This window comes from Candoia aspera, chromosome 4, assembly GCF_035149785.1.
Source record: "Candoia aspera isolate rCanAsp1 chromosome 4, rCanAsp1.hap2, whole genome shotgun sequence".
In the NCBI taxonomy this organism is placed as follows: Eukaryota; Metazoa; Chordata; class Lepidosauria; order Squamata; family Boidae; genus Candoia; species Candoia aspera.
Window position 1 is genome coordinate 36,433,633 of NC_086156.1, and position 16,665 is coordinate 36,450,297.

Sequence of the window (16,665 nt, forward strand, 5' to 3'; positions counted from 1 at the left end):
ACAGTCTCCCAGTTTCTAGCCCATTGCCTTAACCACTAGAGCAAACTGGCTCTCTTGAACTCCTGAAGTACTAATGACCTGTAAATATTCATTCCACTTGGTTGATAAACTGCCATTGCAACTGTAACTGGTTATGGTTATTATCGATCTGCCTATTTCACATAGTAGTTTATCATTAATATATTGGAAGGTCCAGTTCTTTATATATAACCTGTCGGCACATTTAACTGCCCCCGCTAAAGTGAATTTAGGTGCCTTCTGATTCTGAATCTCTCCATTTTCTCTCAGACATACCCCATGGCTTTTAATTGAGACTTTTATATGGCTTGCTTTTTATTGAATTTTAAATGGATCTGTTCCCATCTGAGCATTGCTCCACGAAGTAGCAGGTTTTACAGAAATTTAAATGAGCAGCTTATAAAGGTGCTGCTGCTTCAAAGACTGTTCCTGCCTGACTGCAACAAACAATTCACACTCAGTATAACATGTAATTTCAAAGGGCAATTAGCACAATTTTTAAAAAGTTTTTTATAATTTCAGTCTATTGAAAAGACTGAAATTGAAACTGAAGCAAGAAAGCCAGGTACTACTTGGTACAAATTAAGAGACAAGAACTGATACTCATTTAAGGAATTTAAGGTAAATAACACAGAAAAATAATTTCATACCATTTATCATTCCAGGACTGAAGACAGCATGTACCAATGTACTCCCTTTCCGGAAGTGATCTGTCATGTGCTCGAGCCAATTGGCTTCTAAGGTACAAATGCTTTTTCCGCTGCTGATGATTCTGACAGGTACAGTTACAGTGTAGTATTGGCTGGATGTCTGCAAGGTCTTTGGCTTGTTGAAGACAGCGAAGATCTCAGTTTCTAAACAAAAATGTAAGAGTTGAAATAGCAACTATAGGAGCAGCAAATATGGCATATTATCTTTTCCAAAGCTGCTGCCCTCCAGATGTGTTAGGATCTAAAGTCCTGGGGGCATGATTCCTACAAGTTGGGGAAACTGCATTACATTACATGGAATATAACACAGCATAAATGTAACATATTTAATAAGCACAACTGGTTGAGTTTTCCCATGTAAAATTGAAAGTTTGGGATCATTAACAGAAACAGAATGAGTTAATAATTAATCAATATACAGAATTAAATGCATAATGTAATTAATATAAATATGTCACATTAATTTTGTATAGTTAATATGCATAGATTAAAACAGTCTGATAATCAAACCTTGCCACCTATAGCTGAAAAAAGAAAACTACCTTACTTTTCAACCTTCTATTCAGGTTGAAAGGCCATCGCTGTATACTACATCAAAAATATGCATAAATAATAAATATTTAATACAAAGGTAAAATGACATGATATAAAACCAGATATTTAGATACTACCTGTCACACATAATGCAACTCGTTTTAGAACAACAAATTGTTCCAGGGGGCACATTCCTCCCATAAATTCTGGGTTACCTTCAGAGATCTTTGCAATGAAAGACACCTCTGCTGTGACAGTAGTAGTTCTTGTTGCTGTTTTATTTTGATTTCATGACCTCCTAGCACTACACAGAATTATTATCAAGAAAAGGCAAGCAGAGTTACTTCCTTTAATTCCAGAAATCTACAGTGTACATTTCCTTTCTTGGCATGATCTTGACTTCTCTTTCATTTCCATAATGCATGACAGATCTGGTGGTTTTATTAGTATACAGAAAGTCATAATCCATGAACTCTTTACTTTTCTCTAAGTAATTGAACTGCAATGCTGTATTATCTACAACTTAATTTTGTTATCTTTGTTTCCAAATGCAGCTGTCCACAGCATATTGCTTTACCCTAAACTTGTATTTTATATATTGTCTGCACAGTTTACTATTTTCAGTCTGTCTAAGCTGACAGATACATCACTGACAATGCTTTTTGTTTTCAACAATTAAAAAAGTGACACATTTTGAGGCTCCTTGAAAAATGTCCATTCTCTGCATCTGGGATAACTCGTGCATGTTTTTTCCCGTTTGTCATTAGTGAGAATGACAATGGCCACAAGAAAGTTGAGTTAAATTTTATCTTTTCCCTTGCCCCATTTTTAGCACTGAGTGCTCTTCAAATTTCAGAATATAGACAATGCTATAGACCCACTTTAAGAATGAGAAAAATCAGAAGTTCTCACTAGGTATTATTTTCTCTGGGAATATTATTGTACAGAGGAAGGGAACATGGTCATACACTGTGGCAGCTTTTCTTCAAAGTAGCCCCTTCAGATGAGTTGGACTTTACTTTGCAGAACTTCTAGCCATGGTGAAAGACATCTCACTGAGGAAGGCTGTTCTGTCAGCCTCCTCACTATCCTCATGTTTGGGAAAAGTTCTGAAGGTTACCTGCTATGCAATATAGTTCTGAATCACAAAGGAACCTTGCTTACTTAGAACAGGTTTTTTTTCCCTTCTTCTAACCTTTTCCTTGATACATGGCTAAGTTAGGCAGGAATGATACCCCTCTCTTTCTCTACACAGCTACAGTTATGTTTGTGTCATTAGAATATTTAAAGTGGGCTGCTATCTTTCTAGTTTGCATCTCCATGTTTCTATTGCATGAGCTACAACAACCTTCTTCATAGATTTTGTTTTTCTTGTATACTTCTTTTCAAATACAACTTGACGTTACTGAACAATCTGGCATTATTTATTCTACTTGTCACTACATATTTTCCTGAGTTGTCTTCTCCTTTAAACAAGGATAGGCAACTATTCTGGGCAGGTGGGCACTTTCAGATTTTGACAGTTTATTTTGAATCTCCTCACACTTTACTATGGGAAGAAGGTGCCTGTCTATTCATAAAATGGCTACCATAGTGGACGAAATGCCAGAAGACATTAGGCAGGTTGCCCTTGTTAGCACCAGAAGGCACTTAGATTACCACAGGTTATCTTCGATTCCTGGGCAGGCAAGCAAACTTCCAAACAAAGTACTGAAGTATACAGTCATTATGACTGTCAGCCATCAACAGGTTTATTAAATGTTTACTAACACAAAACAAAGGTGAAGAGGTTTTTTTAAAAAAATGGAAAGACAGACAGACAGACCAGAATAGAGTAGAATTAACTTAAATTAAATCATAAGCTGCACCACCGTTTGGAACATAACCTTTGACATGCTGTGCAAAGGTTAAAGTTTTGAATAAGCACTTTTGGTTTAATCAAGTGTAATCCCAGATGCCACTGGCAAATTTTCTGTAAAGATATTACAATGAATCACGGATTAAAAAACAAAAATATGCCCTGGCAAAGTTAGTACATGTTAGTATAAACATAGTGAAGCAAAGGCAACATACATAGAATAAGGGACTACTACTACTACTATTATTATTCAAAACATGTGTTTCACCAGTGAGTCATAACCCCTCTGCCTCATGGTATTTTACTGAAATTAATAATTGAGACAGAAAAATAATGATTAGAATTTTTATCTCCAAATGCATTCTGTCCAAACAACTTCAGTCTGTAGTCTCCCTACCCTTTCTTTTTTCAAACAGTCTTCTTTTGGAGAGTTTTTCCAACTAATTTTATGCTCCTCATTTAAATAATTATTCTGCTGGCAAAACAGCTGAAGAGAATTGGAGAATTCATATATAAGGACGACCAAACAAGGGGATGATGGATTACATAATATTCAAAGAGCGTAATTTTCCTTAAAATCAAACACAAAGGGCATTTTTGCTAGATTCACTGTTCCTTTGTGGAATTTGAATCATCCCAAGCTGTCTGTATGAAGAACCTATCTACAACATGCAAGAATGCAAAGAATATACTGTGCTATATAGGTAATTTATCCAAGCCCTGGATTGCAACATGTTTTACACACATGAAACATGAATAAGTTGTTGGTTTGGTAAAGCCCACCACATATTAAGCTTAGGTTTTATAGAGAATAATTTTATATTGAGTTTTCAGTCACAGAAAATGGAAGAAGAGCTTTTTTCACCCACCTAGGAACTTCATTATTCAACATATACATATTAAAAAAGAACCCAACATTATTCTCAAATCTGTAATTATATTATACATACTAAATGGATACATTCTTATACAATCACTAAGAGGTTAAGAATACACTTATGGGTAAGATAAAATATTTCGCTATTTATAATTAAGGGGCAATAAAGTATGTAGGTAAGCAAAGCTATCTCAAAAGAAGAAGAGCAAGTTCAAACACACCTCATTGGAAGAAATCAGAACTCTGAAACATGCATAGAATTGTCTTTTAAAAATAAGACAGATAATATGAATGATGGTAGTATTCTTTACTTCACATGGGAAGATCATGGCCAAAACAGGAGGAGGTTTTCCATTTCAGGAAAAAAGAAGTACCAACTACAATCAGCAAAGGGTAATAAACAAACCAGACACACACTGAGAAAACATGGTGACATCCTTACTTCTTGCATGCACAAATCACAAAACAGATTTCCAAATGTGTATATTTTTAGAAATATTCATAAAACAGAAAAAAATGCAGTAGTACGCAAAATATACCAATATACCATATATATGATTTCTTTCAAGAACTAGTTTAACAATTTGTTTTGTGTTAATACACAGTAATTGGTCTGAAACGTATCCTCATCTATGTTCCAATACTTTATGAATTTTAACTATAGTATGGTATATGGAATCGAAACATAAAGTAACTGAATTCCAATTTAGATGCTGAAATAAAGCCAAAACCAAGAAAACAAAACAAAACAAAAGCCACACACATTCTTTTACTGAGAAGTTTACAGTAATGGAGAAAAGCAATGCCCTTTTGAAAAGTAAATTCAGCCTAAAACCAAACCAAAAGAGGTAGCTAATCAGAACTGAAATATATGTTAAAACCTAGTAACTTTCTCACCCTTTAGCTAATTTACTTTATGAATCTTGGGCAATTTTTTTCTTCCTAAGGCTTTGATACTAGGCTTCAGCTACCGCTGTGCTTTCTATTTTGACTTCAGACTATGCTTAGCATTCATGCAAAGATTTCAACTAAGAAAGCAGTGTAAACAATGCATGATAAAAAGAGTCTAAGAAAAAGCAAAAGCATGGTTCTTCATAAACAAAAATGGTCTTGATTCTGGACATTTTATTTCTGGTTTGTTCTGAGGAGTAATAAATTCTTTGAATGTAATTTCTTCTGCTGGAACGTCTGACCCAAGTGTAATTGCTATGTATGCCATTTCTCTCAAGAAATGTGGAGCTCTAATACAGTAAGTTTTTGATAAATAGCCATGTTTATCTTGTGCACATGGGAAATAAAAGCACCAAATGCTATCAAAATGTGAATACACAGTAATACAAACTAACCTTCAGAAGGAATTACTTAATTTAAGTCTGCAAAGCTGTAGATCTATTGTTCTGGTAATAATGCAAAATCAGTGAAAGGTATTATATGACAATACTCTGACTGAATTAGAACTCTGAGTTTCCCACAAGACTATTTAGAAGAGCAGTTCCAGACACAGAAAGTAACCTAGAAGTGTTGCCTGATGTTGGCAATTTTAAAACAAAACAAAACAATCCTCGAAGGGGAAAATAACGCTAAATGGATGATTTGAGGAGGTTGTAAGAAGAGTTTGTGTAGGGTCAGATCCTCAGAAGGGATTCTAGAATATGCATTCTAGAATAGCAGATTCCACGCCATGTACGGATGTTTCTGTTTTTATGCAGTACTATGATACTAATTACACCAAACAGCATGTTGCAAGCCATAATGTAGAAATAAACACATTCAAAACTAGAGATACACAGATTATTGTGGGGGTTTTTAATGGCGCTGGAATGTTTGTCTTGTGTCTATGTGTGAATATGAATAAAAATTCCTACGCTATCTTTTTGTTAGAAGCTCTGAATACTGAGTAGGAAAAAGATATAAAAGGAAAACCTACACAAGCATGACAATTGCAGGGAACCTATTTTAAAACGTCGACACAACAATAGTACTAATTTTGTTCTTTCTTACAAGTAATTATGATATCAGGCCAAACAAGGCTGAATAAAAAGGGAGTCTAAATATTTACCTTAGGATGAAAAGTAAAACTTTATTAATCTGCATGACTGCAAATAACATTATCCACAAATTATCCAGTGTTCAACACTTGGGCTAGTCTAATGTCATTGTGACTTGATTTATACTGCAGTTGATACAACACAAAAGGTTTCAAAATTTGATTCCTTTATCTAGGAGACACAGACATCTCTGAGATGTGCACCACCTTCAGTCAACAAGAAGTAAATGGAAATAAATCTGAATCTGGTAGAAATTAGCAAGGAAGAAACTGAAGCAAGAAAAAAATCAACGGTACCAAATTTAACCCCTTTCGACTTGCCTTTCCTTTTGTCTATGCTAATTATTTCTCATCCTGCTATGTGTCAGACCCTACCCAATCTTAGCTGATCCCCAAAAATCAAGGGGGTATGTCTGCCCATGCACCTACTTTCTCCAAATGTGCCTCAGTACAACTTCTCGTTTTTTCTTTTGCTGATCTATTTTTTCTTTACTTCATTTTCTACCCCTGCCAATTTTAGCTTGTTTCAGAATGTTCTGTACCAAAGATCTGTGAGCATTTTTCATCACTAGGTGGAGTGATGGCAGTGAATTTCACTGTCATTGCACTCTCTACTGACAAAAAATAAAGCTGCATTTTTAAAAGCTGCTTTATTACAGAAGTGCCAAGCAATAATAAAATTAAAAATAAAAAAATAAAAAGTGGATCTTGCCCAATTACTTTTGGAGCATGGACCTTAACACTTGTTAAGACCCAGAGTGGCCCTTGAGCCCTATTTATGGAGAACTATCTGTTCTGCCTCTATCTCAGAGTAATATTTTAAGCTTGTTGTTATTTTGGTGAAATGTGTTTGTGGGAAGGGGATTGGATACATGTGCTTTGGCTGGAGTAACTGTATTTTTACAAAGTATATATGCATTTGGGACAAGGGAAAATAACCTTTCTGTGACTAAGGATTACAGTTTTTCTTTCTTCTTTTCTGATTATTTTGAAGAATGAGGCAGCATACTACTTTAACAGCCTGGAAGTCCTGGAATCACAAAACAAGAGCCTGAATGTGTTCTCCAGCCTCAGTTTTGTGGTATGACTGTTGGAGGAGTTTGCCTGAGGGTTTCTCTTCCCCCCTAACATTATCAGTTCCTCCCCAAAGAAACAAGCATTTTGCTCTGTTTGTGGCATTTCAAGGTCAGATTCTGCCTTGAGATCTTGTTCCTGAGCCAGTAACTTGCCTTTTAGCACCAACTAGTTGCCTTTATATGGAACAGATGTTTTTTGTTACATATTAAATTTTATGACTGGCCATCATTCCTATTGCAGACATCTTGTAAGCAGTCTCATATACTTCACAGAAGCCATTTTATGATCCGATTCATGGTACCTTCTCAATATTCTGAATGTGTCCACTGGCCCATAAGGGCTGGAGATTCCTAGTCTAGTTGACACAACCCATGTTTCCTGATAGCTTATCCATCAAAATAGACATTGACGCTTCGTTAGTGAGAAGACAACAAAAACCATGTTTTAGATCTGATATTCTGCATAACTGAAACATCTAAAGGGTTTTTCTTTTTTCTTTTGGTCAGGATTAATGCAGTAAACATACATACTTTGAAATTTCCTTCCTCTATAAACTAGCAGCAAACTGCATAATATTCTGCTATGGGGGGAACTCTAGAAGAGGAAATAGAGTTGTGTTTAGAAGTCAACCCTTCAAGGTAGACCAGGTCAGGAAACAGACACACAATTCCATGGATACTACTTTACTGTTGTAGGGTATAACAACAGAAACTTGAAAGTCTATCAGAGTTTCTCTCTGCCTCTTCTTAACACCAAACAGAATCAAGACAGGGTTATTTTGAGTTGTTTTCTTGCGCCTTCAACTTTCTCAGGACTCATTTGCTGTTTCTCCTCCCTTAACAGCTCATCCAGTCCTTCCCCAACATCTCTACATTTCTTTTCAACAAGGGAAAGATTATCACTAGAAAGGAAGGTAAAGATCCATGAAAAGCAAACGAGAGCGTTTTACCTAAGAGTTATTTCCTTTTATAGCTGTCCTTTCTTTTTTCCTGGACTGACAACAACCATGGACAGGGCACAGAAACAAGTCAAAATTCCAGATTAAGGCTTAACAGCAGTCACAGAAAAAGCAAGTATTTGTAAACTATTTTCAAGCTATGGTTTAAATTTGGTTTTCCTGCCATTGTAGTAAGTAAGAATTTAGGCTCAGAGACCCCACTTGACGAAAGAGTTCACTTCGTGACTTTGGGCCAGCCAGTCTTTCTCAGCTCAACTCTCTTCACAGAGTTATTGTTGTGGGAACAAAATTAGGGGAGATTCCCATATACACTATATTGTAGTATTTCTCAACCTTGGCAACTTTAAGCTGTGTGGACTTCAACTCCCAGAATTCCCCAGCCACTGTTGGCTGGGGAATTCTGGGAGTTGAAGTCCATACAGCTTCAGGTTGCCAAGGTTGAGAAACACTGCTATATTGCCTTGGGCTTTCAAATAAAAAGACAGAAATAAATGCAATAATATTACAATATATCAATAAACATCCATCTTGGTTAAGAAGTCTAATATATTAATTTAAATGTTAAAACATAACTATCCTAAATGAATACTGGCTTTTTAAACTTTATGTGCAATACAGCCCAGTAATTCTATATCCCTTATGTTCTATTTGTTCTGAAGTACATGTAATCATATGTACATATTATATAGCAAATAATGTCACCATCAATAAGAAAGTGGCAAAATGTGTTTGTTCATGCCTTCAAAATGTTACATTTAAGCCAAGAACTTAGCCCCAACCTACTTGCAATAGCCTTAAGGAAGGACCTGCATGCTCACCTTGAAGCTGCTCTTCATGTTCTCCAGCAGAGCTCAAGCTAAGATGCTCAGTGACCTCCCGTTCACCTCCTAGATCTTCACTAGGGTTCACATGCTCATGACTACCTCCTGCTGCTGCTGCTGCTGCTGAGACTTTGCATACATCAGTGCAATCTCCTTTTTCAAGATTTAATGAAGCACAATCTTCAGGAATATCTAATGGATTTTTGTCACCTTTTAGTTCTCTGGAGCTGTTGCTGATAGATATTGCAGCACTGCTACTCTTGGAGTTCATTTGGGAAACCTGCTGAGGTACTATCCCAACAAATTTCAGGCCCCGACTTGCAGCATCTTGAATCTATAAAATCAAGATAGATAATATTTTAATTTACAAAATATCTTTGAGGAACATGAGTGCTTCAAAGAAGTACATATCAGAAAAACTAGAGTTATTTTATGGTTGGATTTTCCTCTTGTGCATGAAAAGTCCCATCAGATTGGTATACTGCAATCCAAGGAAGCCTATTAGCATTTTCTTTTTTAAAGGTAAAAAGACAGATGGTAATAGAGAGAAGAATATAATAGCCATAGATTTTAAATACTTTGATTGCTGTCATTAGGCACTGGATTTGCAACATATGTTATGTACATGAAGAGTCCCCAGTAAATGAAAGTCTGCTTATATTGGAGTGCACTTTTTTCTTAAACTCTGAGACCGCATTGCTCCAATTTTTTAACTTGTTTATAAATTATTTAATTTTTAATCAGAAGACACAGAGAAAAAATGTTAGCATTGCTGAGAATATTACAAAGGTACTGAAAGCAGAACTGCGAACTATAGCTATGAGGAAAATAACTATAAAGTCAGGAAACAAATGTGATTGTATGGGGTTACTTAAGTAGTTTGGAGGGAAGATATGTACAGGAAGTGGGGGAGCAAGGTGAAAACAAAAATGAACCCCTGGGTGAAAACAAAGATACAGCAGTATTCATTCAGCAACAATACCTATTTTATCAGATATAAAAAATTTACACATCGTAAAAAAAAATCTGCTTCATGAAAATTTACTGGCTCAGAAATTCATACATAGGCTACCAAATTTTCTTACTCCTCCTCTAGTACATCTTTCCTCCTCCTGGTACCTTTTGGATGAGTTAAATTTTAACCCTCATAATTTCCAGCAACCGTGTTGGGGAGTACTTTGCCCTGTGTCAAGTTAGTTGCGATCTGGGCAGCTGTTTCGGTATAGGATGCGAGTTCTTTCTGGAGGGGGTGCACAAAATTTTGGTTCTTTGTGGTGTTTTTATGGGTGTGTGGGCAGAATAATGCCTAGTGGTGCCTAGTGGTCAGAATAATGCTAGCATGTTCTGATACATTTCTTATATATGGAAGAGTTATTGTGGCAGTGTTTGGATCAATGTTTCTCAACCTTAGCAAGTTTAAGATATGTGGACTTCAGCTTCCAGGTATGTGGACTTCAGCATGGCTGACTGGGGAATTCTGGGAGTTGAAGTCTACATATCTTAAAGCTGCCAAGGTTAAGAAACACTGGTTTGGATTGTCTTTCAGTTGGTTGTTTGAGCTGTCCTTTGGTTCTTTGTTTTGTTTCCTGGTGCATTTTTTTTTTAATGAAATTGGGGGGTTAGTGGTTTCTGTTGAATATGCTATAGAAGTATTTGAGTTCAGCATTTCTGAGAGTCAGTGAGTAGTAGTGTATGTTGATTTGTTGTTGAGGGTTTTTATGATTTATTTATTCGCTTATTGTTTATTTTGGTTGTAGATCAGCATAAAACTAATAATGTAACAATCTAACTAATAGAAGTAAAAATAAAATATCGTCCTGATAGAATAAAGCAAGTAAAAATAAAAGCTTGTTTATTCATTCAGTCGCTTCCGACTCTTTGTAACTTCATGGACCAGCCCACGCCAGAGCTTCCTGTCGGTCGTCAACACCCCCAGCTCTCCCAAGGTCAAGCCCATCACTTCTAGAATATCATCCATCCATCTTGCCCTTGGTCGGCCCCTCTTCCTTTTGCCTTCCACTTTCCCTAGCATCAACATCTTCTCCAGGGTATCCTGTCTTCTCATTATGTGGCCAAAGTATTTCAGTTTTGCCTTTAATATCATTCCCTCAAGTGAGCAGTCTGGCTTTATTTCCTGGAGGATGGGCTGGTTGGATCTTCTTGCAGTCCAAGGCACTCTCAGAATTGTCCTCCAACACCACAGTTCAAAAGCATCTATCTTCCTTCAATCAGCCTTCCTTATGGTCCAGCTCTCGCAGCCTTATGTTACTACGGGGAATACCATTGCTTTAACTATGCAGACTTTTGTTGTCAGTGTGATGTCTCTGCTCTTAACTATTTTATCGAGATTTGTCATTGCTCTCCTTCCAAGAATTAAATGTCTTCTGATTTCCTGGCTGCAGTCAGCATCTGCAGTAATCTTTGCGCCTAGAAATATAAAGTCTATCACTGCCTCTACGTTTTCTCCCTCTATTTGCCAGTTATCAATCAAGCTGGTTGCCATAATCTTGGTTTTTTTGAGGTTTAGCTGCAAGCCAGCTTTTGCACTTTCTTCTTTCACCTTCGTCATAAGGCTCCTCAGGTATTTTCATAAAATTACAAAATACCAAGATTAAAATCAGGGAGAGGGGCCTATCAAATTAAACTCGATAGTCTGGATGGTATCAGTAATTAAGGTAGATAACTATAGATAACTGCATAAGAACCACTAAGATTTATAAGACACTTTGAGAATGAAAAGCTATGCTAAGTTCTTTTTTTAAAAAATCCGTTCAATCGTGTCTGATTCTCAGAGACTGCCTGGACAAGACCCTGCTGTTTTCTTGGCAAGGTTTTTCAGAAATGGTTTGCTATTGCCTCTTTCCGAGGGCTGAGACAAAGTGACTGGCCCAAGGTCACCCAGCTGGCTTTGTGCCTAAGGCAGGACTAGAACTAGAACTCACGGTCTCCTGGTTTTTAGCTTGATGCCTTAACCACTACAGCAAACTGGCTCTCTATCCTAATTTATATTGAGCCTAATACCTGCTGAAGCCTAGTAGGATTTGTAGTAGTATGTTATGATCCAATCAACTGCAACATGGAACATGTTATGATCCAATCAACTGCAACATGGAAATTACAAGATAAAACATGGAATGATATGTCTATATTTAAAGGAAAAAAAAGGGAGGAAAGAAGGAAAGGAGGGAAAGATAGGATATACTGAGTTATGGGGAAGAGGCAAGGCTCAGCATTACCTCACTTGGAGGAGTTGTTTGTAATCAATCGGGCTACACTGCCTGAAATCCCCACCTGCTGGTCAGCTAGTAAGAGACTAAGGTAATCAGCCTCCAACCTGCCCAGGACCGGTATTGTAAATGGGGAAATATACATATCTCATAGGTTTCTATAAAAAGGCAATGCAGCAACCCATGACCCACGGTTTCAATTTCCCCCTCACCACAAGGGCAGAGCTACAGCTCTTTTGGTATGTTGTAGAACCTTCCCTCCAAAAGGGTGGAGGGAAGGGCATTACAGTGGGCAAGTGTAAAAGCTCTTCTGGTGTTTCGATATTGTACAGTAATGTGCGGGAGCAACATTTTTTTATGGGTTCACAGAATTAATGTATGGTAGAGCCTGGCTAAGATCATTTTGCAGGGCCGTATCTCTGCCACGCTGCTTGAAAGAAGCTCTGGGGCCTGATCAAACTCCACTGGAATCAATACATCGGGGGAGAATCCATAATGGCTTAAGGTGGCACCAAGTAATTTCCACCAAGAAGTCTGGTATTTGTTTTGGAAAGTCAAAGAAGCCAGACAGTTTGGGTTGAAAATTAGCTTGAGCCAGTAACTAGTATGTATTATTTGGGCATGACTTTTATGATTTCTGTGCAGTGGGATGTTCGCAAAGGAAGTCAAGGATTTAGTTAATATGGGTGGGTTAGGGTTAGGGTCTGCAAGTTACCATCACTCACTGTGGTGATGAGGATGTCCAAGCATGGGAGTTTGTCATTTTTCTCCATTTTAATAGTGAATTTGATCCCTGGGTATGTGTTACTGAGTGTGAAGGGCATTATCAATCTGGTTTATCTTAAGGATCACACATGCGTCATCAACATATCTAATCCATATTTTGGATTTGATCTTAGGAAGAACCATACTTTTTAGGTGTTGCATAATTGCTTCTGCTATGTATCTTGAGATGATTGGGGATCCATAGATGTTCCTCTGATTTGCCTGTAAATGCGGCTGTTGAATTGAAAGTAAGTGGTGAGAGCTCTTGTAGTATTAGACCTCAGCCTCAACAAAACTCAACGTAAGTAATTTTTTTTCTTTTAAAAATGGCTGATAATTCATGAGATCTCCAAATCTTGCAAGATTTGGAAGTTTTTACATAAAACTGTAAGAGCATTAGCAGAAATAAGATTGTCAAGGAAGAGCAGAGTATGCTTGTTTGGGACAATTTATCCATCATTAGAAATTTCATCAAGGAACTTGCCAAAGTTTCCTTGGAACAGAAAGAAATATTCACATTTATTTATGTAATATTTATTTCACTTACTGTTATTTATCATTCACCTAATTCAACAATCAAGCCTGCTTACAACAACATGCTAATATTAATAAGTTGTGGAAATTAATAGCATAACTATGAAGTGTGATGCATCCTTCTCACTCTGAATCAATATATTGAGTAACAGCCTTATTATTAAAAAGAAAACGGCATTTAGGACAGAAGATTGGCATCTACTATTATAGAAAAATAGTTCATAACACATGGTTCAAATTAAATGTGATTCAAAATGTGATTTTTGATTGATTTTTGTAGAAATAAATTAACTAGCAAGTAAAGCCACAGGGAGATCAAATAACTTTACTATCCCTATTATGTGTGAGTTCAGTAAAAATGATTTCTCAAGTGCATGGGGCTTCATTCCATATTACACTGATCTCAGTATGAAGTATTCAGTAATAAAATATACTTTACTAACAAATAGCAAAAAGATCTCTACACATTGCCATCAAAAGAGCAAAAAAAAAAATTCAGCTACCATGAACCTTCTGAATTTATTTACATTTCTTTCAACTAAAACAAACACATGAATTTTGCTGACTAGGACCAAGTTTTCTAAATTATCAATGTATTTTACAGGAACAGCATTAATTTATCTTTGTAATGGGACTTTTGTATTGATACAGAAATTCACAGAAAACAGCATTCTTAGCCACAGTAAGGACAGTGAAAAGGTCAGAAAAAAACACTCCAAACTAAAGAAATGGCCATTAAAATTGCAAATGCAGTTCAGTTATATGCAAGTATAAGATGATGTACGCTGGGACAAAAAAATTTGAACTGCTAGACTATTGGGATCTCTGATACCAGTGACTCACCCGGAAAAGGATTCTGGAGCATGGTGGACAGCTGAATAAAAATGTTGACTCAGTGTGTAGCTTTAGTGAAAAAAGCAAATTTCATCTGGAAATCATTAGAAAAGGTACTGAAAATAGCTTAATAAAAATTTGTGGGTTTAGCCACAATGGGAATACTGATGATCAGAGAGAGGCTGATTATCACAAGAGCTGCAAAGGTAGAGAATAAGGCAAGTAACATATCCAGATGGACTTCCCTTCCTTTTCAGCTTTCTAAAGTGCAAAAGAGGGTGTAATGGATGGACAGACAAGCTCCCACTACACATTCACTGACACCTAATTCAATCCACATTCCCTCTTTTTAGATGGAGAGTCAGTTTGATGTAGTGATTAAGGCACCAGGCTAGAAACTGGGAGACTGTGAGTTCTAGTCCCACTTTAGGCACAAAGCCAACTGGGCGACCTTGGGCCAGTCACTCTCTCTCAGCCCTTGGAAACAGGCAACGGCAAACCACTTCCGAAATCTTGCCAAGAAGACTGCAGGGAGTAGGCCAGGCAGTCTCCAGGAGTCAACACTGACTCAAAGGTACACACACAAACATCTCAGATATGGAATCTTCATCTTCACAAGGGACAGATACACGCAACTGCTCATAAAGGCCAAAAGATTTCTCCCTCCCCTCCCCTCCTGAGTGGAAATGTTTTTGTACTTTTAAAATAGAAGCAGAAGTGGCTGGGAACGGAGACATAACAGCCTAAGATTGTGTATTGTTTTAATTGGAATTTTTTACTTCGTCTGTTTGGTTTTGGTTTATTATAAGCCACCCAGTGTCAGTGTTCAGCTTGGGTGGCCATATTGATTAATCAATCAATCTATGTGGAATTTCCAGGAAATATTATGTATGTAACGAATTGGCACAGAGATAAAATCTGTTCCAAGAGTAGGCTATTCTCTAGAGGAACAAGATGAGATTAGCTAAGAACTGTGCTAAGTTTAATTTCTTTTTCTGTATGTGTATTTCAATTTAATTTATGTCTTTGGTGGTTATTGCTTTTATACAAGCTCAGTCATTTCATGTTTTACAAGCTCAGTCATTTCATGTTGTTATGTAACTTGGAATCTGTTTATATGAGAGTTGCTAAAGAGCAGCAAACCAGCATCATCTTTTTTTCAGAGTTTTATTTTCCTTTGTTTTTCTATGGGAGATCCTTTCTATGGGAGATCCTTTTAAGTTGCTGAGATTTAACTATTCTATATTTTATCTCATTTGCCATTCAGTGTGGCACTGCTTGTGACCATTTAAAGCCAAAGGGGTGTGCTATATTCTCTTTTGATTTTATTTGATTGCAGGGCACATTTTTGGGAGGGGAACAGCCCCCCTCTGGACCCAGCCAGGTTTTGGTAATAGACGCCAGGTCAGCCCTCTCATCTGTGATCAAATCACAGATGAGGGAAGCTTTATTACAGGCTGACCTGGCAGTCAGTAGCAGCAGCCAAAAGCCAGGGCCTCTGAAGGCCTGCTGACCTGGAACTGAGGCTGAGGTCCAGGAGCCAGAACATGAGAATGATACAAGGCACTGTGCCTGCTCCCCAAAAGTGGCCTGTCCCTGGCCTCCTGCCATACCTTCCCATACCCATCAGAACCACGATATTCCATCATGACCCCCCTGAGTTCCCCACACTGCCCACCCCATGCCCTCCAGTTCCCAAAACAGGGGTTCCCCGCATCACCTCCCAATGATCATTCATTTGTCCAAAGAAAGGAGGAAACTTAGTCCTCCAGGCACTTCAGTTCACGCTGTCAGTACCATGAAGGACTCAGAGAAACCCCTCCACTCCCTAACCAATCAATCACAGCCATTCCCACTAACTTCTCTCATCAGTTGGCCAGGGTCACCCTCCAATCCATACACCACACACACACACACACACACACACGCAATCTCCCCCTCCCACAACTCTCATTTGAGGCAAGATGGTTGGTTGTAACAAGAGAAACCCCACACCCCTCAGGATGTGGCTTCTGGAGCTGAATACAAAAATGGCCTTTGTGGGGTGGGGGGACTGTGCCAGCCTTCTGGCACCAGCCTTCCACCTCTGCTGCCACTGCCCCTTCAGCCCTCAGCTGGTCACACCCCTCCATTTCTCCTGAAGGGGAAACCAGGCAGTCCTCAAAGTCCTAGGCAGCGTCCTGGGCAGCATCGTGATCCACAGAGCAAAACAAACGCTGCACCGTGTGATCCACCCCTGGCACAGGTCAAGTTGTCCCAATGCTGCAGAAACATAGCTGGGCAACTCTATCTCTGCCAGCAGCATAAGGTCTCCATCTCCATCTCAGTCTCCGGCCGGCTGGCAACAAGATTCCACCGCCACTGCCAAAGCCTCCCAAACCTCCAATGGCAACAACCCCCGTACC

General features: G+C 37.9%; 1 protein-coding gene across 1 annotated transcript in view; it reads right to left on the minus strand.

The window, feature by feature from the left end:
- The window catches only part of RFTN1 (raftlin, lipid raft linker 1), a 116,120-nt gene that overhangs the window by 35,196 nt on the left and 64,259 nt on the right, over positions 1-16,665 (minus strand). The window contains exons 5-6 of the mRNA XM_063303862.1: positions 8,898-9,234; positions 669-872 (exon numbers count right to left, since the gene is read on the minus strand). Coding sequence (XP_063159932.1) covers positions 669-872; positions 8,898-9,234 — 541 coding nt within the window. The remainder of the gene's footprint in view (positions 1-668; positions 873-8,897; positions 9,235-16,665) is intronic.